Below are 25594 nucleotides of genomic sequence, written 5' to 3'. Positions count from 1 at the left end.
CAGGCAGAACAGCTGGAATGGCATTAGTGGGTATTGAGAGACAGAGATAAGGCACAGTTTCTTCCTCTTCATCTAAAACTCTGAGGAAACCCCATGAAGCAGATGGGCTCAGGACAGCATAAGGTCTCTTCTTCACTGGTGGCCTGTGTCCAAGATGGGCTAGATCTGAAAAATTTAAAATTGCGCCTCCATCTTCTCTGCAGTTCTGCAATATATTACCAGCTCTAAGTTGAGTGTTGCAAAGAATCCAACTTGTTCAACTGGTAACAGATGCGCTACTGTCCCTGGAGCCCTGTTTTAGAAAATTTCTCTGTAGACATAAAGCAATCACAACAGAGTTGTTAATGAATTCCTACCATGTTTTATTCATCAAATTAGTCTAATTAGCATTTAAATTAGTTAGATATTAAGAAATGAGCTTCAGTCAAAACCTTGGACCTTGGCTGAGCTGGAAATTGGGCAAGTGGGGATGGGGAAGTAAACTTTGAAGTTATCTGTTTCTCAGAGCCCTGTGAAAATTTCAGATGTGATGTGCATATCTCCAGCATTGGAGAAACTATAGCTTAGGTAGATTTTTGAAAAGTCAGTACCCTCTTTTTCTTCTTGCTTGTTCAGGAGAGAAATTCAACCCAAGACTGAAACCCGAATTAAAAAATTAATCTAAACAATATATTGGCTAAAACATTAACAATGCAAATTTAAAATTACAAAATATAATGAAACGTTTCCAATAACTATATTAGTTTTGACGTATGAACTCACTGAAATGCTGAAACTGAACAGGAAGTTAGTTTTATAGCGAATGTTTTCTTTTCATTATTAGACATATTATATTACAGATAATAATGTAAAATACATTGTACATAATTTGTTAACCTATAAAAACATGGGTAGTAAATGTAAAGACTTTTTTTACCTACTTTGATTTTCCTTACCTAATTTTAAATAATTTTGATATAGATTTTGGGGGCTTTAAAACTGGTTTAAAAAAAAAAAGGGAAATAAGCTTTCAGTTTCAGATATAGTTTGAACTTTGAGAAACAAGGAAGGAAAGGAAATTATTATTATTCCTTGTATTAAATTTACCAAGACTTCACTCTGATATAGATGAACTTTTAAAAGTCATGCTAACTAACATTTATTTGTAGCTATAAACAGTAACATTTTTTTAAGCCTTTATCATGTCATAAGCCAAAAAATTCGATGTTACATGAAAAATAGGAAGCAGATTCTGGACAACACTGTAAAATAATTTTGGGTTGCATAAAGAGGAGGCATTTTCCTCTACTTGTGTAACCCTCAAAGTGCTGCATCCTTTGCTCTTTTTTTACATAATAGAAATGCTCACTTTCTAGCTCACTTCTAAAGATCTGCTGCAGGTAAAATCTCAATGTAAAGTTCTCAGTCAAAAATTGGGTTTGTGAGTGTCAAATGGTGTTTTTTATAGTCATGTTATATAATCACCTGAATAAAAAGTAGTTCATTGAAAGAACCTTTATTTCACTGGCACAGATACTCAGCACTCACACTTATCAGACACATTTTACATTTCAGTGTAAAGCAGTAGTGCAAAACCAGTGAAGAGAAGATGGCAGCACCTAAAAAATCCTGCTGTTGCTATTGTTTTGCATGACTGATAAAAAGGAAATGAGCCAAACAGGAAAATATAATAATAATGGAATGTTGAGTTTCTAGTAAGACTTCAGTGACAAGATAGCTCCTTCAAATTTTGCAACAAAATGTTTCCATTAATTTTTGTATGGCATTTCTGTTGAGAGACAACAAAATCAAAACTCAGCTGTCAATACAATTCTCAAAGGACCTTTGAAAAATAAAGAGGCTTTGTCTGTCCCTATAAAAAACAGTGACTATTCTGTTTTCATAATTTTTCATGGTACTCACTCCTTGAGATTTGGGATTATTTTTGTCAAAACTCAAGTAAACTGAGAAGTTCTCAATAGGAAAATTTAGTTAGAAAGCCTGGATGTAAATCCTGGTGTCTGAACTGCAGTAAATGGCCTTCAGAGCAATACCAAGTCTTTGGAAGGAATGTACTTTGCTGGGGATTTTTTTCCTAGGAAAGGAGCAATGGGTTAGACAAGTGTTTGCCATCACTGTGGAATATGTGTGATAACTTGGCAAACAACTTAGAAAGGAACTCCACAGAAATTTGCTTTTTCCTCTGCCCTGCTATCTTCCATTTTTGTGAAGATATTTGTTTAGCAGCTACATTTATTTGCTATATTTAAGTGCTGAAATAAATGGTATTTTTTTATTTTTGAAATAGATAGGAAAATATGAGTTGAAGGAAATTAGGATATTCTATATTAGGATATAGAAATTATCAGTAAGGTACTAATAGAAAACCTGATCACATACATAAAACCTTAAGGTGGAGTTTACAGCATTTGTTTTTTCTAAGACAGTTTCTAATGAGAGGAGGTACAAGAGACTTTTTCTCTATTAACATTATTTTGATTAAATATTTGGCATGATCTATTTTGACTTCTAATTACTTTCATTCTTCTTTTAATTCCACTTCCATAAAAATTTATTTCATTCAATGGAAATCTTGGGTGAGCTTTACTCAGAGTCTTAAATTTATATAGCATCTGAAAAGAGAAACTTCAGAAATGAAAACTGACAAAATATGCTGCATAGCATATGGTGATATAGAATATTAATTCAAGGATGTCCTAAGTTGCATGCCTAGTAAGCTGTAGCCTAGTAGAAAAATACTATTTCCCTAAAGAATTGTTAAATTTATCTCAAAAATTACAAATTTAATGTATAATTGGTCCTATACAACTATGGAACTGCAGCATTTATGCATACATTTTATGTACAGATTAAGTATGTGCTGAATATCTTGTTGCACCTACAACTGTTTTGTAACTTCTGTAAAGTGGAGTTGTAGTTATGGTAAGAGGTCACACAGATTGTATATAAACTAATAGCAGAGCTTTTCACTGCCTGCTAAGGTGGCCAGTCCTGATTTGCTCCACCTCGCACTTTCTCTCATATCCAGATGTTCAGATTTTTAATAGACTGATATTTTTGCAAGACTTTGATGTTAGACTAGTAAATGGAGCTTATTTCACTAACAACCACTGGTTAATTAATGCATCAGGTAATATTTTGTGTCTGCTATCAGAGACTGTAACTTTTCAGTCAAAAAGTTATCAATTTATGGAACCTTCTGTCTCTGAGTTGTTTATCATTATGGGAAAAAAATACTCTTGAATTCCTCCTTTTTCTGCCTAACATAAACAGCTAAAGAGCAGCTAGAGCAGCAGGGAGACCAAAGGCACTGGTCCTCTTGTGAGCATGGTAAACACTAGGCTAAAGACCCTGGATCTTGGATGACAGTTTTAAGTATTGCACTATTGTTTACAAGTGCACTGGTTTCAACATCATGAAAGGATGGGCAGTCCTTTGAACTTCAGTGATTGTTTAATAGTTTTTGTTTTTCTATCCTACATGAAACACATGATGTGGAATATTTTGCTCAATATGGAACAAAGGCTTAATGTCAGCAGGAAAAACAAAGTAAAAACAATAAATAATTATTGTTCAATTTAAAAGTATTTTCATTGTTTACATTTAAAGAAAGGTCTAAAATAAAGTGTAAAAAAAGGAGAGTGAAAATAATGAGATTCCTATAATTCTTTTTCCCATGCAATTCTGGGTTTTTTTTGTTTTAGGATGAGATTGTAAATGTCACTAGAGGACATCTAGGTGTCTTGCTGGTTAGTTTCTCAACAATGTGCTTCAAAGCACAGTGAGACAAAAAAACCTTTAAAACAATATTTTAGTAAATAAAATGAGAATTTCAGTCTGCTAAGAAAGGTTTACTTTTAGTGAGAATTGGGGCAGATAATCTTATCTGCCAGACCCAAAGTGGTTTAGCTATCCTGGTCTAATCAATCCTTCATTCACAAAATTCCTACGTAGCCAGAGTAAGATGGCATCTTTTTGCACTGACCTTTGCTTAACCTGCTCTGAGACTGCCTCTAAACACAGGTTTCCTGGTTAGAGATAGATGTGGAATGCAAACAAAAACAAAGCCTCTGGCACACTTGAAATGGAAGATGACCTTTTTTTTTTTTTTTTCACTCTTTCAAACTAAAAGTTTTATATTCAGATGGCAAGCTGATTAATATCACATATTTCTAAAGGCACGGTTTGTCATCACATATAAAATTAGATTTACACTTAGACTAGGAGAAACCTGAAAAAGTTATTTTCCAAGAGTTCTGCTTTTGCTCTGTAGAAGACTAAATTGAGCAACTCATAACATCAAACAGGGGTATGAAATAAAGAAAGTTTGAATCCATAACTCCCATGGCCATAAAAAGAAAGGGAATAAATTTTTTCATAAATGTGCATTAATGATTATCCTTTGTATTTCCATTAAATAAATAAATTACATATGGATGATGTTAAAATAATACTTCAATGTACTCTAGCTCTATGAAGAAAAGTTACTCACTTTACAACACGGAGTAAAATAAACAGGCCTCTCTCTTTAGAAGAGTATAATCCTTTAATTCATCTAAGCATTCTAATCCAAGAAAATGTGTTCCACATTTACATGACAATGAAGTTTTCCTAGAGCAATTAGGTATCAGCCATTATATGTAAAAATGTTAGAGTTTTTAAATCTCAGTTTCTGGGTTGGGTGCAAGAAGAAATTCAGGCTCAAATCTAAAGTGAAAATTGTGGCAATGATGCAAGAGGTTTTGAGTTGAATCATTCAATTTATTTTTCTGATATTTTTGTCTTCTTTTGAGTATACAGTAATTGTTTTGAGTATATAGTCATTCTATAGCCATAGTATATTGTCATTTTATACCTATCAACTCAAACACAAAGAAAAATTAATACCTCTTTTTTACCTGTACAGCCACAGCTGCAAAGAATTTATTTTTTTAAGAAATTGAAACAATTTTTAAATCATGAAGCTGAAACTCAAATTCATACCTCAATTTTCAAAGAGCAGACTCTTTCTACAACCTACTTTCTTCCATTTTGCATAATCAACTGATGACTAGGAAAGAAAAATTGCTCTGGTTTTGATGAATTTATCACAGAGAGCATAGCCTTAAAAAAGCAGATCCCCTCTAATTTAAGTCTTAATTGCTTGTCATTCAGAGACTGTTTGCCAAAAAGACACATGAAGATTTCCACTTGTGGAGAGAATTGCCTTACCTACAAGGAATCTGAGAGGAAGAGTTTTGCTATTGCAAGGGAAAGTCTTCTGAGACACTAAAAACATCCTTTTTCAGTATATTAGTTGAGGAAGTTTTCATGGGTATGAATCCAGCCCTCTGAATCTGTTTGCCTTTAAATTAACCATAGAAGCTCCACTGTAACCTCAAATCTCTGGCTGTTCTGTAGTTTTGTGATTTCTCAAACATCTGCTGGGGACTTTGAAACCACCAAATTCATTTTCTTACAAGCTAAGCTGCAATTTAACTGAGGCCTTGGAAGATGAAAGCCTAGGAAGCCTCCACAAGGAGCAGAACACTTTCCAAATCAGTTCTCAGCTTGTGGAGCTGGAAACAGCTGGCCTGCTCTCCCCTTTGGGCTGAGAGGGCTTGTTGTTTCCAGCTCCCTGACAGACATCTGAGGAACCCCTATTTCTCTTCTTTTTTTAACTACACCTCCTTCCTGAGGCAAAGGGCAACAGTCCCTATCCATACATCTGGAAAACCTGGAAAGAAACCTGGAATTTGTAAGGTTGTTGGATTTTTTCAGTAAACTATTTGAGGTCTGTGTGTGTTAGAGAAATGGGAATAAATTCCCCACAAAAGCGGGAGAACTAGAATCTGTCCTTCTTCTTCTTTGTAGATGTCATAGTTCTTGCTAAATCATAAGGCCTCCTACTCAGTTTTAACTCTGGCATGGAAAAAAAAAAAAGTATAAAAATGATACCAGTAAAGCAGAAAGCTTTAGGTTCAAAGTATTTCTGAACATGTTTAGGGAACCGGTGGATGCCAAAATTAATTGTATTAATAGTGAAATTTTCCATAGAGATATGTCACCAAGTCTAGCATAAACTCTCAGAAAATAGATACCTCAGATTAAAGAATCAACCTTCATCTTGGGTGGAGGGAGCCCAGACTGAATCAGCTTTCTCTGTGATTTGGAGACTTTCACGAAGTGTGTGACACAGTCACCAGACTTTATAAGGCAGCTATCAGTCTCTTGTAACAAACTCCTTGGAAAGAGGGCTTGTTTTTTAATTTGGAAAAAATGTAGAATGTAAAACCTCAAATATTTTCACCAGACAGAACTCGCATTCGTTGGCCAGCCCAGCTGGAAGTTATTGTCAAGGTCGCTGTTCGTCAAAGGACTCAAGCAGAAGGAAAAGCCTTATTCTGTTATTTTTGTAGCACCTGTACATGGAGCCCTGATCCACATGCATAGCTCTTTGGTCTGACATATGACTCCTCGGGAACATAAAAGTAAATAATATTTGATGGTAATCTCACAAATAGTCCCTTTACGGCCACAGCTAATGTAGTGCACTTAAAATTAGGCATGTGCTCAATTATAAAGTTATTATTGAATCAGAGGCTTTGCGGGCTGAAAATATGATTAAGGAGTATTTCAGCTTGAGAAAAGCCCCTAGATTAAATGTTGAGGGATTTTTTCATATAAAGCTCAGACGTATCATATAATTTTAGAATATTATTTTCATTTTTAATAAGCTTGTCCAAGCTATAAAGTTGGAAATGTCTTCAAATGGTGTTTTAAAAAGAGCATACTTTTCAGATTTCAAAGAAAAAGAGAAGTCTGCAGTCAGTGCATTAAGAAATCCAGAGATTTTTTCCAAGCATTTTGTTTTTTCTTAGTCTAAAGCTTTTTAGGTTAAGATCCAATTAATACATTATTATTCAAATCAATCAGAGTATTAAATGAAACAATGTTGACTTAACCTTCCTGTAACTTTACGTTTCATGACAGTTATCCCAAAAATTAATTAGGTTTCTTGACAAAGCAAATTGGTGATGTAAGTGGTGCTAGAAGTAACACTTTGAGTGGAAGCTACTCAAAAATCCTGTCAAGTGTTCCCATAATTAAGTGCCAAAAGTGTTACTGTAATTAAGTGCTGAAGTTGGCTGTGGAGTGAGCTGACCTTGCTATTGACACAGGAGCTGTGCCCACATGCACTGGGTGTGATCGCTGCCCCGGCTGAGCCTGGGGAGGCTTCCCTGCTCCTCGGTGGAATTTCAATCCAGCAGTGAAACTGAAATCAGGGCTGTGAAACCAGTGCATGGTGCAGCTTGTTGAAGGCAGCTCTGCAGAGTTGCATGCCAAAGTAAGATCCATGATGCAGCTGAGGGACTGGGGCAAGAGGAGCAAAGGGAATAGGAGGGACAGTGCAGATTGACTAACTTTTCTAGGTTACCTGAGCTCTCAGTGGAGAGACAGTGGCGCTGCTAGAGGCTCTGGGTGGGCTGTTTTGTGCTGTCTGTCCTCATGGACTGTGGTGAGAAGCCAGGCAGAGCAAACAGTAAATGTAAGGAGAACCATGGGCACCTAAACCAGCATAATAGGAATATCTTTTACATCTTAACCAGCACTTGAGGTCACATATGACCCCTTCCAGAAACAAATGTATTCTCTCTTTATAATCTTGATGTCTTTATTAATAATTAGGCCTCTAAAATGTGCAAACAAACTTTAATTTTATGAAGATTTCAGAAAGATGATCCGAAACCCTGATGAAAGCAGGTCTTTATAAACAAGTCCTCTCTTTGCCTGGAGGATACTATGTATTTCACATAAGCAGGTTATTTGTAAAATTGGTTCTGGTCCAAATTTAGATACATAGGCATTTGCTTAAGTTTAATGAGCACCATAATGTGCTTACAGGTAAGTGCATGTTTAAACACATTGTTGGAAGGAAAGAAAAGAATAGTGATGCAGAATCATGAGGCTCATCAGACTGAAAAAAAACCAAGGGTGCAATATAGTTACTTCTCACCTGAAAGTATTCCCCGTTGTTGCTCCCCACTGACTCTTATTATCCCAGTGGAAAAGGTGACAAGGCGGTGGAAGCAATTAGCCAGGGCTGAAAGCTGTTTTACCTTCTTACCCTCTTTTAGCAAAGTGCAAATGGAAACATAGCTCTGAAATAAGTTATTTCTTCTTTTTCTCTTCTAGACATGATTAGAACATTTTACCTTTTTTTCTGACTCTTTACACATATATGTAAGCTAAACATGCAACTGCTGGAGGGGAAATTCTTCTGGTTGCATATAGAATGTTGACTTTGCACTGAAAAAATCAGTCTCCTTTGGAAACAAAACATATTTGTCTGAGAACCCAAACTTTCCTGTTACAAATTTTCTTTTTTTAACAAAATTTAGCACTTTCTACAGAAAGCTAATATTTGTGAGGGCTTTTGCACTAAAAAAAAATTCATTTCCTCATATATTTAGAAAACTACATGAGCACACTATTTTCTATCTGATTTGTTGCTGAGACAAAGTAGGAATAATTAAGACAGTCAACACACATCTCAGTATTGTCACATGGATCTTTGATAACTTCAATCTTTCAGGAACCTATATTTGGATACATGATATCAGTAGTTCACTGCCCTTTCCAGTAAAAGGACTTTGGATCATTAAATGCAGCTGGAAAGAGATAGTTTCAAATTTTCCTAAAAGGAGCCAGTTGTTCACTGTGAGTCAAGCTTTGGTGCTCTTTCCTGTAGAATGATGCAGATTCCTAAGGTTTCCAGGATTTGAAGGAGAGACTAAATAAATCCATGCTATTTAATTCTTCTGAATATTAGTAATGATGTATAAATTATGTCTGGTTCAAGAAGACCAAGCTACAAATGGTTGGAGGATGATGAAGCACTCATGGGAGTGATCATACACGTTGGGACTGCTTTCCTCCTGGCATTCTTTGCCATCAGATGCTGGCACTAGCAGCAGTGAGAGGGGATGCTGCTTCTCACTGGTGTGTGTTAGAGCTGACACCACTCAATACTCACTAAAGCAGATGAGTACTCATCTCACTTGAGTTAGAAACACCTGATTATCTATTTGCAAGTCCTGCCTCCTGCAAACAATACATTGAGACTCAATTCAGTACTTCACAAAATCCAAAAGAGAGGACAGAAAATAACATAGATTATGCACAGAAAGGAGAAAAAAATTGCCAAACCAAATATTTTAGAAAATGAAGTTTTAAAATTTGAATATGGAAAAGGAAAATGTCAAAAAAAGGTTTTGCTAATCATACGGTTTTGCTTCATAGGTAAATGCGTCCCGCCAAGAAACCAAGCTGATGGAAGAATGTGATCAACTAATTGAAATAATCCAGCAAAGACGGCAAATAATTGGAACCAAAATCAAAGAAGGAAAGGTAAAAGCTTTTCTTCTTAACATCACAAGTAGGTCAACATTGTTTCCTTTTGATTGCAGCTTTTTTGACTGAAAATATTATTGATAGAAATTCATAAAAGTCCTTATGTAGTACTTGGCTACTGAGTGATACTTTCATGTAAAGAATTAAATCCTTGAAGACTAGTACTCTAGACCTCAACTGTTTATTTTGTATTTCTCTTACTACAGGTGATTATGGATTTTAAGGATAAAACCAGAAATTATGTCATGATCGGTAAATGACAAATTATGTCCATTTAATGTTTCTTTCACTCTGTTATGTGCCTGAGAGTATTTCCCCCAAAGTGGAATGGGGGAATACTTACACAATAGAATAATGTCTCACAATTATCTTCTTCTTTTTTTTTTTTCCTAGGTATTTTAACTTTTTATTCAAATACTGTAATAAAAAATTTGGTTCTAGTCATTGTCATTCCTGAAAATATGAAGTCTTAAATTATCTACAAAAAAAAAAAAATTCAAAAGTGTGAAAGAAATTAAATTAGGTGTGCATTTCTATTCCCAAAGTTCCATGATTATTAGTAGCAAACACATTGAGCAGGAAAGATCTTTGATACTCAAGTTTCAACATATTTTGCTACCTAACTGTTAACTCAGAAATGCTTTAGAGTTGAATTAATGTTTTTATTTTCTAGGTCCAAGGTGTTTACTGTTTAACTTCTAAATTAACTAAGTCAGATATTCATTCTTCTTATGTGGAAAAAGTTCCAGAAAGGAATAAAGTCAAGAGCAGCTTAAATGCTTCATGTGGATGTCAAGATATTCCAATTAACTTGAAATGAAAAGTCTGTAGGCAAGGGCTAACTTAATTAAACACGTTTGAAACCACAGGTCCTGTACACTGTGTGAAAAAATCTGAATTTCCTCATGCTATTAACAACATATAATTCCATTCAAATGAAATAAATGGCCTTCATTTTTGTTTCAACTCCTTTCTTCTATGCAGAGAGACCAGGTGTGCTACCAATGAAGTAGAAAACCTACCATTCATCTGGATTTGTGCAATATACACATTGCTTTTAAAAACTCTGTTGCTTGCAATAATGTGTTCTAATTTCCACTAGCATGGAAGATTTGTAATACAATTGACTCCAAACTTATTTGAATAGAGCTATTATCAGAATCTGTCCCCATTCTTTGTTATATTTTGTTGAGCTGAAGGCTGTATCAGTGGAGGACCAGTCAAGGTCTGGAATGCTTTGACTCTAATGTGATATATGTTGAAAGATTTCAAGGTCTCAAGAGACCCATGTGAAAAGCCTTAGGAAGTTCTGCCCAGTGTATTTTCCTTTAAGAGGGCCTATGGAAGAGTCTTTCTGGAAGGTGGAGCATGACAAATTTCTCTATAGGACTGTTGATACAGAGCTGGAAACACATACTAAGCTCTAGCAGTGCCTGCAAGCCTGCAGCTTCAGTTACACACAAATCTGAGCACCCTGGGCAGCTCCACACTTAATCTCATCTATCACCCAAACCCTATAAAATCCCACACAACATGTAACAGGAAAGAAGCAAATATCAACTAGGTGAAATAGTCCTAGGGCAGATGTCATTCCTACCATTGCAGAAGTGGGTGGGAACTGAGATGAGACTCTTCCTTTTTCAGTTTATCATCTTCTTCTTGAAGATAAAAGAAAGAATCAATCAAGTGAAAAATAGTTCATATATAGACATCACAAGTCATGACGTGCCTTTTACTGCAAAAGACTCATAAGTTAACATTTACTTCACTGCTTGTTAATTAATTAGCAAATAAAGAGATTAACTTTTCAACACTGCAGTGAACCTTTCCCTGGTTAGGCTGGTGTAGACTGAGTTGTAATCTCTGCAAATGTACAGTTACAGGAAACGCTGTGGCATTAGTTCATCCTAGAAGCTGATTAAATCATTAGCATTACCAAAATCTGTGTATTCCCAGCATTTTCTTCTCTTTGCTGTTTCTATCTTTAAAGAGCTACAAATATCACGTGACACAAATCATTTGCCCAGTATATTTTTTTGAAAGTTTTTCAAAAATGTTTATTTTCCTACTGGTTTCTGTTGTCAGCTGCACTAAGATAGCCTCATCACTGCTTAGGATGCAAATATATCTGAAAGTCAAATCGGCAACTTCATAGCCTGTGCCCTAATTCCTGAGATTGGGAATGCCATCTTGATTATAAATTTGGACATGTCTGCCAACTGACTTGGTTGTTGGTTCCCTCATTTTGCATGTAACTGGGCCTTAATGTGCCTTTCAAACTCCAGAGTTATTTAATTTCCTTCCTATTTCTTACTGCTGTTCAAACTATGATCCTGATGTGATAGCAAAGGGAAGGACTCCCAGACCTTTCAGGAACTATTGAAGTTTTGTTAGCCAACATTGTCTTTAAATGGAGGACTGTGCTCTTCCCTAACCTTTTTGCTAATGATTACAGTCACATCTACTGTGTTTATCTCCAGCACATATGTTTGCAGTAATAATAATCAGCTCTCCAGCACTACTGTGCTTTTATCCAGTTAAAAATATCCAACAAGAAAACACCCTATTTTACTTAAAGCACATAATGAGGTCAGGCATGTATTGTTAACAGAATTGGACAGTCTTTATCTGTTCACTTTTATTTTCGGTTTTTTTCTTTTTATGAAACTCAATCAATACAAAAAAAAGGTAGTTATCCTATAAGTAGCCTTTAACACAAATCTCATAATTTCAGGGAAATGGTTATCTAAATAGACCTTAGTTATCATGTAAGCAGAAATTATCAGGAAATGACGTTCCTTCTGCTGGAAAATAGGCCAGCTGTGCTTGTTTTGGCTCTCCCCTGTTGTTTTCCATGTGGAAAATATTCAGGCAGAAAGGCTGTGCCTGTCCCTTATTAAACTGTTACATGGCTAGATGGAGTTCACCACAAAGCTTGTCACCAAAGCCATTCATCTTAACTCCTCCTTTGTCCAGCTTTACCTCTGAATTGCAAATCCAACCATGATTTGTGACCTTAGAGACATGACTGCTTTGCTGTGTTTCCACTCAAGGTGGTGAGGCTGAGAAAACTGGCTCAGCAGATTGCGAACTGCAAACAGTGCATTGAGCGCTCGACATCCCTCATCTCTCAGGCTGAGCAGTCCCTGAAGGAGAACGATCACGCCCGCTTCCTGCAAACAGCTAAAAATATCACTGAAAGGTAAAGATGTTTCTCTCAATAAAAAGAAAAACCTCATTTGGAGGAAGATGGGTTGCCATAGTTGCTGTATTGCCTTGTCACATCAGAGATGTGGTCAAAGACAGGGGGATAGTTGACATATTCCCCCAAAATCCTACTTTGCGCTTTACCAGATTGGGAATTTACAGTGATGCTAAATCAAAACACTCCTTTGAGAAGAGGAGCATTCAAAAAAGAGTGCAAATTAAGAGTTACAACAATAGCAACATGCACAAGTGAGAGTTTGAATGGTTGACAAGCAGATGTCTGATGTTAAACACACTTTAAAAATGGGTTTATGGCTGAAATCCTACTTCATGAAAAATTCTGAGATTAAGAAAGAAATCAGGCAGTCAGTGTGTTCCTTAGAAGAAACTGGGAATGATCTTAATGGATTCATATTCTTCACAAAATAGAAAGCTACAAGATAATGAAATTTGTAACTTTGTGAACCTGCACCATGAATCTTGAAAGGATGGAGATTCAACTGTCCAGGAGGTTTGGAACTTACATCAGTTGTTGTGTTGGGCCCCTGGGTGCAGGGAATTTCTACTCCTTTCAGGATCATCTTCAGCATGCTAGATATATCAAGGATCTCAAAGATAAGGAGCGTGATATCAGAAAACATACCCACTGAGCTTCAGCAGGATTTTCTGATGAAAAAATATTCTGCTGGAATATCAGCTGTTTAGCAATCAGATTTTTTTTATTATTATTATTTAAAAAATTTTAAGAAAGGAGAATATGGACAACAAAGACATCAAAAGTATGCTACTTTCATTTTTTAAAATAGCTTTTTCTTAATAGTAATTTTTTTATTTCTGGGTTCACATTATATCTTCACATTTTCCAGCCAATTTCCACAAATCCAAAACATTAAATTCCCTGCTCCTATTACTGATTTTTTTTTCAGTCTTTCCCTTACTCTGGTGTACTGCATCAGTCTTCATCAAAGCTAATTATGTTTTATAAATAAGCCAGCTACACTGGGTTGCCCATTACACATTCAGAGAAATGAAAATCAGTTAAAAAAGACAAGTCCAGGTAAGACAGTGGGTTTTATGTTGTCTCCCAGACTGTGGTTTATATTCTGTCATCAAGCAACGTTGTGTCATCCCAGTCGAAGCCAGTAAAACTACAAGTATCAAAAGATGAAAGTAGGGGTCTGCCCTTTTTTTCAGTATCCAGCAGAAGCAGCAGTAGTAGCAGAAACTTGTGGAGACGCAGGGCTTTCTAACAGCCTACCACAGAATATTCAGAGAAGCTCCATTTTGAAATTGTAAGCATGAACAATTGCATCATAAATACAATATTTTCACAGGAGAGACACTGGGAGAGAAGAAATGAGACCAGCTGACATATGTGCCCAATCAAACTTAATTCTTGGCTATCACAGATTTCTGTCTGTAATGAGATGGCTGTAACACCCTGAAAATCAGAGAATCATTCCAAACAGTGAATAAAACCAAGGGTAAAAGAGATGCCAAGTGCTTGCAGACAAAATTGCAAATGGAAAAAGAGGCTAAGTAGAATAAATAAATTATTCCTCACAAGTAGCTCTCTTCGTTCTCCTGTGGTGAGCAACATTTTATTTGCTTTTAGACTGCTCATGTACCAGTCTCACCAGGGCTCTGAGCTCCAGCAGCTAAAGAAGTCTCCTGAAATCATGCTCATTGCATTTCTTCATCCACACATTTCAAAGTAATTGCAGTAAAATATTTTCTGTTGTAAGCACAACAGGTAACTGTTTGCACAAGCAAACTCATTACATTCACTCTGATGATTAAGTTGTGCATTATTCACAGTGGGTGAAATGAATTTTTTCCTAGAAAAACCCTTTCCAATCAAGTACAGTGTCAGTGTTTACAGTGTCAACAGTAGGCAGAATTACAAGGCAAAATTCAATCCTCTGAACCTAATATGGCGATATGGTGTCTGAAATTTTGAACTGTTTATCTCACCAAAAACTTACCATAACACATTAAATACAGAGCACTTTTTGCATATCCCCTAACACAGTCCAAAAAGAAGGTCTGCTGATATAAAATTAAAAAATAACTCTGTCCTAGGATCTACTTTAAACTAAGTTCTACACCCACAGCTGCAAGAGAAACAATGCTGAGAACTGTATAACAAGAATATTAACCAGGAAACCTCCTCAGCTCAGCTTTTGGAAACTATGTTGAAGACAATGAGGTGTACAGCTCTGGTTTTTACTTTGCTTATTGTATTTTCCTTAAATACTGCACAAAAAATATATGAAAAAAGAGTCTTTAATAAGCATTCATCCTGGAGTCATTTCAGTCCAGTCTACAGAAAAAGAATAATATGGGAAAATTTTAAATTAAAGCAATAAAATATTTTGATCAGATGTGTCATAAATGACGGATAACAGACATAGATTGAAAGCATAGTTGTCTGTTTATCTCCAAACTGAAACATTTGCCCAATTTCTGTTGTATAGCATAGGGCTTAGTGGTCTCTCTCCTTAAACCAGTCCAATTTTCTGTAAACACATCAAGTATCCAGCTCTCCAGAAATATGCATTTGGAGAAACCAGCCTGAATGGTCTGGAAAATGCTTCCTGATGGCATTTTTCTTGTGAAAGTTCATCTCTTTATATTAATACATCTGGACAGAGAAAATGTGAATGTAGGTGAGGAAACTTCAGTTTTGGAGGAAATTTAAGTATGCACACAGGCTTTGTAGGGAAAAGCTTTTTAAAATAAACCATGCTGACATCTATTTGTTTCATCTCCCTCCTGTGCCTTTTGAAGTTAACAGCAGTGTGCTGTGGTGAACAGCTGAGGGGCTGCGGGGACTGCACAAAACCCTTGGGACTGCAGTGCCAAGGCATGCCTGGAGCAAGAAACTGCTTGGGAAAACAAGGGTTGGGAGAGATGCAACATCTGTCAAGATTCTTTAAACACAGCTAATTATAGAGCTATTTCTTCTTTGGTTCAATGGCTGATTAAAAAAAAGAATTCAAGGGATATAGTTGCTTGGCCAATATTTTGTTAAAATCTTATCTGGTACTGCATGATAAGCCTAAGCTCAGTAAAAGAAAAAATTATTTGAGATCTTGCTGTCAAAAATAAAAGTGGCAGGAGAAGTTCGTAACTTAAACCATATAAATAAAATATGTATATAAGCTTTTATCAAGCTTTTTGAGAAGTTATAACAACTATGTTGATCAAGTCCACCTTGTCATTGTGTCTTGAGTACTAAAAGACATTTTTCTTTTCATTACAGGGTTTCCATGGCAACTGCATCCTCCCAGGTTCTAATTCCTGAAATTAATCTCAATGATACTTTTGATACTTTCGCACTTGATTTTACCAGGGAGAAGAAATTGTTGGAATGCCTTGATTACCTTACAGGTACTTTTTTTTTCTTGAGGTACTACTATTACATATTCCTCATAAAATAGTAGTGATAGGATTTTCTTCAGTTCTCCCTGTGGTTGTAACTTTGGCTAATTGCCAGGTGCTCACCAAGCTACTCTCACTCCATCTCCTCAGTAAGGGGAGAAAATAAGATGAAAAGCTCTTGGGTTGAGATAAGGACAAGGAGATCACTCAAGAATTAGTGCTACAGGCAAAACAGACTCAGCTTGGGGAAGATTAATGTAATTTATTGCAAATTAATTGTAAAAGTAGGACACTGAGAAATAAAAATAAATCTAACAAAAAACTTTTCCTCACTCCATCCTTCTTGGGCTCAACTTCACTCCCAGCTCTTCTACCTGCTCCCCCACAAAGTGGCTCATGGGAAAGAGGAATGGAGGCTGTGGTCAGTTCATCATACATCATCTCTGCCACTCCTTCCTGGTGCCCTTCCCCTACAGAAACCATGGGCTTTCTCCCACAGTATCCAGCTCTTCATTAACTGCTCCAACATGGGCCCTTCCAACAGGGGGATATTCTCCAACAACTGCTCCACAGTGGGTCCTTTCTGTCAGATGAGTTCTTCAGGAGTGGACTGCTGCAGTGTGAGTCCTCCATGGGCCACAATTCCTGTAAGAAACCTTTCTCCTGTGTGGTACTCTCTCTGCAGGCTGCAGCTTCCTCCAGGGCATATTGACCTGCTCCAGCGTGGGTCCTCCATGGAGGAGATGTCCTCCAGGAGATGTCCTGCAGGTGGACATCTCCTTCACCATAGTCTTCTGTGGGCTACAGGGAAACAGCCTTCATCACCATAGCCTTCACCACTGGCTGCAGGGGAATTTCTGCTCCAGCACCTGGAGCACCTCTTCCCCCTCCTTCTTCACCAATCTTGACATCTGCAGGGCTGTTTCTGTCACCTTTTCTCACTCCTCTCTGCCCCCACTGCTGCACAGCCTTTCTATCCCTTTCTTTAAAGTGCTATCACAGAGGCACTGTCAGCAGCAGTGATGGGCTCAGCGTTGGACAGCAGCAGGTGTATCTTAGACCTGTCTGTGCCTGCTACTGAGTCAGCTCCTGATCTTTCCTGACAGAGATAACCCTTGCAGCCCAGACACTTCCAAAACATTGCTACATAAACCAAATACACTCTCCCTCTTAATCCTGAATATATCACCTCCAACAGCCCCAGAACACCCCAGGAAGCATTGAGTGCTTCAAACAACAGGGATGTATTTCCCACCTCCTCTCCTTGCATTCTTCACCACCAGAGTGTGAGGAAGTAAGTGTAAGAAATTATTAAAAGCCACTGCAGCAGAGTGAAGTGAAAGAACAGCTGGAGCTCAGCCTGGAGCAGCCAGAGGAGGGAGAGCAGGGACCAAACCCTATTTCCCAGGAGATGGATGCTCCAGGTGTTACCCTCTCCCTTGGGGCTGCCTCCTTGCTGCAGCAGATTGCTGCCTGGCAGAGTTCCCGTGAGCAATCAGAAGCTGTTCAAGCAATCAAGATCACCGGCTCAGCAGTGAAAGATGTTTTCTCATGTCGGTGACACTGTGAATTTCCCCCATCACAGACCTGGAGGATCTGGCTGTGTCTGGAGCTAGAGAGCCTGTGGTGTGCTCTGAGCCAGGCTGTGGGGTGGGCTCCCCACACAGCAGAGCCACACCTCACCTAACAGGTCTTTGGCTGAGGAAGCCCACAGGATTAGACCATTACTGAAAGCCTGAGTAATGTGTAGTCTCAGAGTGTACAATGACTCACAAAGAGAAACAAATTACTGTAATTTAGAGTGTTTTGATTTCAATGCCAGAATTAGAACAATTCATTCCAGCTCAATTGAAAACAGAAGAGATGTGGTAGGTTTTTATTCTGCAGGGTCTTTAGGCATCTGCAGTTAGCAGCAAGAATTTGCAATAACAGGCACAAAGCACTGTTAGAAAAGCATTGGAAAACACTTCCTGGGTCCATTTGCTTGTGCCAGTTTTCAGAGGAGACGCTTGTGTGAGTTCAGAATAACATGAGGGTGCAGTCTCCTCATTGCTAACCACTATATGTTCCAAGCAGAGGACAGGCTTCTGGATTTTCTTCTGAGGAAATGCTGAGAAAGTTAGGGTTGTTCATCCTGCAGATGAGAGGGATCCAAGGATCCCTCATTGTTGTCTTTCAGCACTTAAAACATTTTAGTAGTTGTTGAGAAAGGACATGGAGTAATGGCTCTAAACAAAGGAGGGTAAGTTCAGACTACATACGAGGAAAAAAAATCTTTAAAATTAAGGTGGTGAGATATTGGAACAGGTTGCCGGAGAGGCTGTATAGGTCCCATCCCTGGAAACATTCAAGATCAAGTTGGACAGAACTCTGAGTAACCTGTCCCTGTTCACTGCCAGGAGATTGGGCCAGATGACCTTTGAAGGTTCCTCTTGATTCTGTGATTCTGTGAACAGTGAAGCGCAAGACTGGGTGCATGCACAGGGCAGCAGCACTCTTGTCTGATGGAGCTGTGGGATTCTTGCCATATCTAAAAGAGAAATTATATCTGCAAGGAATTTCTTTATCACTGTGTGACAGATTAATACAATCAGTGTCTATCACATATTCAAGTAAATAAAACACAACAATATTGTGATAAGAGTAATTTCAGCTTCTTATACAGTACCAGTGAAATGTTACGTTGTCTGCCTCTCTCTAAATCAGCAGGAATTTTGCCATGATGTTCAGCCTTCACCCCAAATTTATAAAAATCCAAGAAAATTAAGGATTGAAACAAAAAAACAGACTCATTCGCCCTAATCTAGCAATTGACCTCTAAAATAATCAATCTTGTCTTCCTTTATGGTCAAAGAAGAGAAATAACCATCTCATTTTGAGGTACATATATTGAGGCACTTGACTCCATTCTGGAGTTGCATATTTCTCCCAGTTGTCTCCAAACAGGGGATAGATGTACTTATTCAAATGCAGATAGCTGTGGTTTAGATCTGTGAAGTTATATGAGGTTAATTCTGTCTAGCAGTCTGTTCCTGCATCCCTCAGGTCTTCTCCCCTTTGTACATCATAAGTCAATATTATCAACTTAATTGCTGTAAACTGCAGAAAACGAAGGTTGTATCAGTACCAAAATGAAGGGCTGTCTTGCTACAAAGATATTTTCTGTGATCCATCATGATGACTGTGTCATTTACACAGCTCCTTCTCTGCCTTTCTCATAACTCATCCACAGTCTTAAAAAATTGCTCACAATGCCGTCTGAGGAAACTCGCATACATTACTTGCAAGCATTTTAGCGGGTTTTTTCCTAACAAACCATTTTTATCCTTGCCCCTGATGCCCAGTGAAAAACAGTTCTAACTGGCTTTTCTTCACATTAATAAATAGCATATGGCTCCAGTGGCAAAATGCAAAGCACATGTCCAAATTATCTGAGCCTAAAACGAAACCTATGCAGACAGTTAAAATACATTTATGTAAATATAGGTAAATAGGTATACATGAGATATAGGTATGCCTATATATACATATATATACACACATACATATATATATAATCCCAAGATTAAAATGTGTTTGATAATTCTCTACCGTTGTCCAGAAACTCCAGAGAAAGCTTTATATTACTTCTTTCAGATTGGTGCATGGAATTTTCATAGATCATAAACTGAACACTGTGTGACAGAGTGAATTAGGATTCGCTTTTATCACATTTCACAGTAAAGTGAAATGAAGAACATTTGTACATCCCAGCCATAGATCTATGCTGTGAATTAAGTGAAGAAGCCTACCTTATGACTGTCATCTGTACTGCTCCTGAACAACATTTCAAAACCTAAATTCCAGCTTCCTTATCTCTGCTGTCAGTTGTTTTTGAAACAATTACCTTTGCGGTCTCCTGGAGATTTTTTTCTCCTTTGGTTCTTGCCAGTGTAATATTTGTTAGATCTTCTTCATCCTCCATATCCCAAACCCTATCTTTCTTTCTTCTCAGGCTACTGCTTTACTGAAGAAATAAATTTAACTAGTTTGTACTTACTATTTACGTAGATGTCTGTCCAAAACTTCTGTTATCCAAATAAAATCTCTGATATCTTTTTGAAAGTTGCCAGCCAGACATTGAGATATCAAGCTCAGTATATTAAAACAATACTTTTAATCTTCATCTGACTGTTCTATTCTCTGTATATATAGCCTGATATCTTTTGAAGGCATTCTTATCTTAACAGTTGCTCAAGCTCTTCATCTGGAAAGCATCTTTCTCTAGACATGTATCTAGCTAGATCCAGGCAATACATATGACTTGCAAACTCTCTGCACAATATTACTGTTCTAAGGACTCTTTTTGTCCATTGTGAATCAAAAATGCTTGGTTTGTGTCCTAATACTTTAAAATCAAATGCAGGAGCATCCATTCTTTGACCTTGCAATTTGCCCTAACTCAGAAATCCTATCTGAAACAATGATAAGTTTTTTCATCCATCACTTCACCTATGGCAGCACAAGGAAATATGTACTGCCTAGCAGATGCCAGCAATTTTTTTACACAGAAACAACTTTGTTCTGGAACTCTTGACAACTTCTGTTACTGCTTAACTCTTTCAGCACTGAAAGATCAAAGACCAATTCCAGACAACGCTCCTGTAATCTCTTCTCATTCTGTTGATTTTGAGCAGTCCTGGTCTGCCCAAAGACTAGGTGGATATGGTTTGTATGTATGACCAAGCCCTTGGTACTAACTCACACATGACAAGTTAATAATTCATGAAATTTGTATCTACATCTGATGTAACTGTGCCTTTCAAATTCCTCCATACTGACTCAGCCCAGTGTCACGATACAAGATGGACTCAGTAATGAATATCTAAAAAAGAGGTACAGAGTAGCTTGTGCAAATCCCTTACAGTTACACCAGCAATAAAAATATTTCTAGCACCATTAATTCAAGCAGATTGCTTAGATCTTCTTTTAGGTCTTGATAGTAAGTATCAAAATCTGTAAGGAATCTTTACAAAGTCAGTCACTGAATGACATCAGGGAAAGAGAAATTGAGCAAACAAAATTAATTTGAGGTTATTTTAGTCGATCTCTGTGACCTTGTGCTGAGAGGATTCACACAGAATCTCAACAGACACCCAGGAGGCACTGCATTAATGCTGGAACTCAACAGGGAGAAGAGGCAGTGTCCCTAAAGTGTCCTTCAGGTGCGCAGACCTTGTGAGCCATCAGTTCTGCTTCAGAGCAAAAGCCATGCAGATGATGTGGAAAGGAAGGTGCCTTAAACTAAATGGGTTGAAAGAGAGTAGCTATGTTAATGAGATCACTTACTCCTAAGAGCAAATTTAAGAAATTCCATTTCTAATACTAGTGCCTTTCAGGCATTTTAGGTGTGGTTAATGACTTTTTAACTGTGTTTACTCGGTTTTGAGCTAAAATGAAGTAAAACAGCCTTCGGCAAAGATTTTTCTGTCTTGTGAGGGAGTGTTGATTCACAGAAGCTGGTAAACGAAAGTCTGAGTGTCTGAAACAGTTACCACTCCCAAATATGTGCTCTGATCCTCGATGGAGAAGGGCAGTGTGTCTTCCACTGCTGTGCTGGAAGCATGCTGGGCTTCCCCTCTGGAGCAGTGGTGAAGCACACCCGAGCCAGGAAGGGGAATCTGCTGGTGCAGCCTTGAGATCACTGGAGTCTTTGAGTAGGTTTCCCATGGCACAGAGCTCTGTAACAGGACTGCTGGATTCAATAATTCACCAAATCACACACTACCAAATGCAATACTGAATGAAGCTAATTGGTTGAGTTCAATCTCTTTAATTGCATTACAGATTTGCACTCTCTAAAGGAGAATGTGCTGTGGAATGATGAATTTGGCAGTCACACAGCTATATTATTTTGTCATAACAAAGCATCTGAATGTAGAGTTGCCTGCCTTTCTGTAGGAGAAGCAGGTGTATTTGTTTTATTCTGATTCGTTTATGAAATGAATGCTGCCAAAGAGCTGGATTCATACAGTATAGTCTCAGGTGAGTGTGAGTTAATCACAAGAGCCAGGGAAAATATGCCTTTCTTAGGTAAAATCTCTTTCAGACACTGTCATTACATGAAGGCCTGTAGATTTCCAGCTATAAGGCCAGGTGTGCACACGAAGAGCAAACTTAGGATGCCATTTTCAAAGAAATTGAAGATGCTTAGGTGTTATTGAAATGCAGTTTGCAATTAATTAAACTTTCAGTAATTTTTGTTTTCCATAAATTAATATTTATGTTCTGTGTTGAAATAGTAGCAAGTACATTTCTCAAGTAAAATGTTTTGCTGTTAGGTGTGGTAGATGACAGAAGAAAATTTTAGTTGAACACCATCAGACAAATAAAAATTGATCTGCTTGTTTAATTGTTCTTAACACTTGTTCCAGTTTTTGTTTGGCCTTTGAAGGACAGGCAAAATATTGAAATGAAGCCCCAGCTAGGAATTAAAAAAAAAAAAAAAAAAAACAAAACAAAAAAAAAACCTCCAGTGATTGTTCCACAGGATACATTTTTGGAACATAGCTGATATTACCACTAATCTTCTCAGAAAACTGTGGACCCTTTTTTCCCCCACATTTTAATTACATTCTTCTCACAGGTATCTGCTCTTACTTGAGTTTATTTGTATTTCTTTTCATTCATATCCTTCTGTCCCAAGGGTTTCTCTGACAAGTTAAAAAAAAAGCATTGGTAGGCTTCAATGATTCAATATTTAGAGCATAACAAATCATGGTCATATCATGAAACACATTTGAACTTTTCCTTTAGCCCCTTGGTTAAAAGAGGCTTCTTGAGAACATGTCTGCACTCTAATCCTTGGGAACATACATCAGTAAGCCATGAGTTTTATGATCTATACAAATTCTTGATGGAAAAAAATAGATGTTTCATAAAAATAAGATCTTGCAAAAGTGAAGGTGAAATTCCTTCAGAGGAACTTTTTTTGAGGCTATTATTTGTAGCTCTCAGAGGTTAAAGAGCTGATGGAAAAAAAAAAACCCAGAACAAAACCACAAACATTCATAGTTGCCTTCCTTTTCCTTTCCAATATAATCTGGTTGTTTCAGCTTAAGTGTCCTCCTTCTTGACTCTGCGATAGCTGGGAGAAAAACTATTAAAGCATTAAGATTTGTGATTTTTCCTTTCATGATGTGGCTTGTAGGGAAGATGATTTGGAATGAAGCTCCTACTGAGACAAGCATGCAGGAAGATCCCGCAGGAAGATCCCTCAGGAAGAGAGATTAGTTCTTTGTAATTTAGGTGTTTGGCTTTTTAAGATTGCGAACAGGAAAATTTAGACCCCAGTAATTTGCTTCAAGTTTCATTTCTGTAAATAGGTCTTTAAAACAAACATGTGTTCATATGGAATAAGATTGTATATCTTGCTACAGAAAGATTTTGCCTGTTGATTAGAAAAAAAGAGAGACAGAGGGTTCCTGGGTGACCATTTGCTTGTAATATTTATATAGTCATTATGTTATGATAAGAACTATTTTTTTTTTAATGCTGAAAAATGTGAATTTTATAACCAGCAGAAATTATATGTATCTATGTTAGAAAGGATAGCTAGGACATCAATAAAAATGGAGAGAGGGGAAATTTGAGCATGAAAGTATGAGTGTTGGGAGCGTCCCAAAAAGTATATTTTTAAAATAACTGCTGCTAATGAATGACAGATCATAGTGCAGCCTAGAGCGGGGCCAGGAAGGATGCACCACCACAATACCACTTTTGGCAATCTCTGGTAAGATAGGCTGGGCAAACACTGCTTTCAAGTCAACAGTGAAGAGTGTTGATTCTCCCTCTTGATATGCTTCAATGGAGTTTTGATAAATTTGGTGAAATTATCAGAACAATCTCAAAAAAAATAACTTGTCATTATATCCATCTAATGTGACCACAGATACATCACTTGTTCTATGGCGTCTGGAACTAAAGCTACTTTAATACAAAATATTTTCAAAATCTGGAGTTCCTAGGTGGTTATGTTGTTATTGAGAGCTCCTTCCTAACAGTTAATTGATAATCAATGTTAGTACTGGAATTAATGAAAGTTGTTGAAAAGTCTGTTGGATGTCTCTACAATCCCGTACATCAACTTTATCCCCTAATCTCAGGGGAGAGGGGAAATGCTTCACTGATTGTGCCTCCTGTGTTTCATCTCACAGCTCCCAACCCACCCACCATTCGAGAAGAGCTCTGTACAGCCTCCTATGATACCATTACTGTGCACTGGACATCAGATGATGAGTTCAGTGTGGTTTCTTATGAGCTGCAGTACACCATCTTCACTGGACAAGCCAATGTTGTTAGTGAGTATAAACCTTCTCTTTTCTTGTTCCCTTATGGTTTCTATGAAAACCAAGTGTCTTTAAAGATAAATAGACTCCTATGTCAAGAACAAAAGAAAAGAATATTTTCTAGAAAGATTTAAAGCCAGAATTTTCAATCCAAACCAATAATGATATTAAAAGGCATCCCAAATCCCTTTTTGCAGATGTAGCAAGTTCAAAGACCTCAGTTCCATTCTCTGCACTAGTCAGGCAGTGTGCACATGGGAGCCTGTATTGAACTGGTCTTTAGTCAGGACTGCAGCCCCATTGTCATTTATATAAATTTGATATCTGGACCTTTGTCTGAAATACAGATTAAGTCTTTCCCTCTGATTTTTATTGTCTTCAAGGCTACAAAGCATAGGTCTCAGTGAACTACAGGCTAAGTCAGAAAACATCAGTGGAATGACAATTTATAAGTTAACTTGGTTTTACTTAAAATGAGATTAACAAACATTGTTTATTTTGTATTATAGCATATTTTTTATGAGTCTGTGACTTTCTTTAATTGTTGAATTTACTTAACTAGATTTTGGATTGCTTTGTTGTTAAATAACTACTCCTCACAGAAAAAAAAATATTGTCTAATCTTTAGTAAGGAAATCAACATTTCTGGATTCAGTGTTCTGCAATCACTGGGGTCATTGACTATGAATTTGGAGAAGTCGTTCAACTTCTTCCTGGTCGCTGTATATTTAATGGGAATACCACTATCTGACACATACTTGTTTTATTAAACAAGGATTCTGAAATGAGCCAAATCAATCAAAATGTGGAGTTTGTTCAAGTCAACCCATATTTAGATAGGGAACTCATCACCATGGAGGTTTGGTGTGTTTTTGAGTTCAAGAGGTGCCTGGATAGGTCGTGCAAGAAAAATACAGAGAGCAATGAAGTGCAGTGAAGTTGCTCTGAAAGTCCCAGAGCTTTTGATGCCTGGGAAAACAAGGTGAGAAATGACCAGTGTGTCCTTTCCCTGTTCCTTGAAACCTTTGTACACTCCCATCTTTCCCCACCATCAAATACCCTGGCCATGCACTGAGGCTTAGTTGGGAGACAGGGCAGAAATGTTTTACTTCTTGCAAAATTATTTTGTAAGAAGAAAATTTGTTGTGATACTTTTATGAAAGTCAGGCTGTGGGCATGTTTACATGCTTTATGTCAGTGGAAAAACTGTATGATCTATACCAAGTTTGAGTACTGAGCCAAACTCTCCCACTGACTCCTCTGTTACTGTGTGCACGTCATCT

At 37.3% G+C, this 25594-nt stretch overlaps 1 protein-coding gene across 11 annotated transcripts in view; it reads left to right on the top strand.

The window, feature by feature from the left end:
* MID1 (midline 1) overlaps nt 1–25594 on the top strand; it is a 244413-nt gene that overhangs the window by 195434 nt on the left and 23385 nt on the right. For all 11 annotated transcript variants that reach the window (XM_072933817.1, XM_072933827.1, XM_072933829.1 and 8 more), the window contains 4 exons: nt 9283–9390; nt 12447–12595; nt 15866–15993; nt 24180–24323. In XM_072933817.1, coding sequence (XP_072789918.1) covers nt 9283–9390; nt 12447–12595; nt 15866–15993; nt 24180–24323 — 529 coding nt within the window. The remainder of the gene's footprint in view (nt 1–9282; nt 9391–12446; nt 12596–15865; nt 15994–24179; nt 24324–25594) is intronic.

The sequence above is a fragment of the Taeniopygia guttata genome, chromosome 1 (assembly GCF_048771995.1).
Source record: "Taeniopygia guttata chromosome 1, bTaeGut7.mat, whole genome shotgun sequence".
Taxonomy (NCBI): domain Eukaryota; kingdom Metazoa; phylum Chordata; class Aves; order Passeriformes; family Estrildidae; genus Taeniopygia; species Taeniopygia guttata.
Note: the sequence above shows the minus strand (reverse complement) of the source record. Positions and strands in the feature narration are given on the sequence as shown.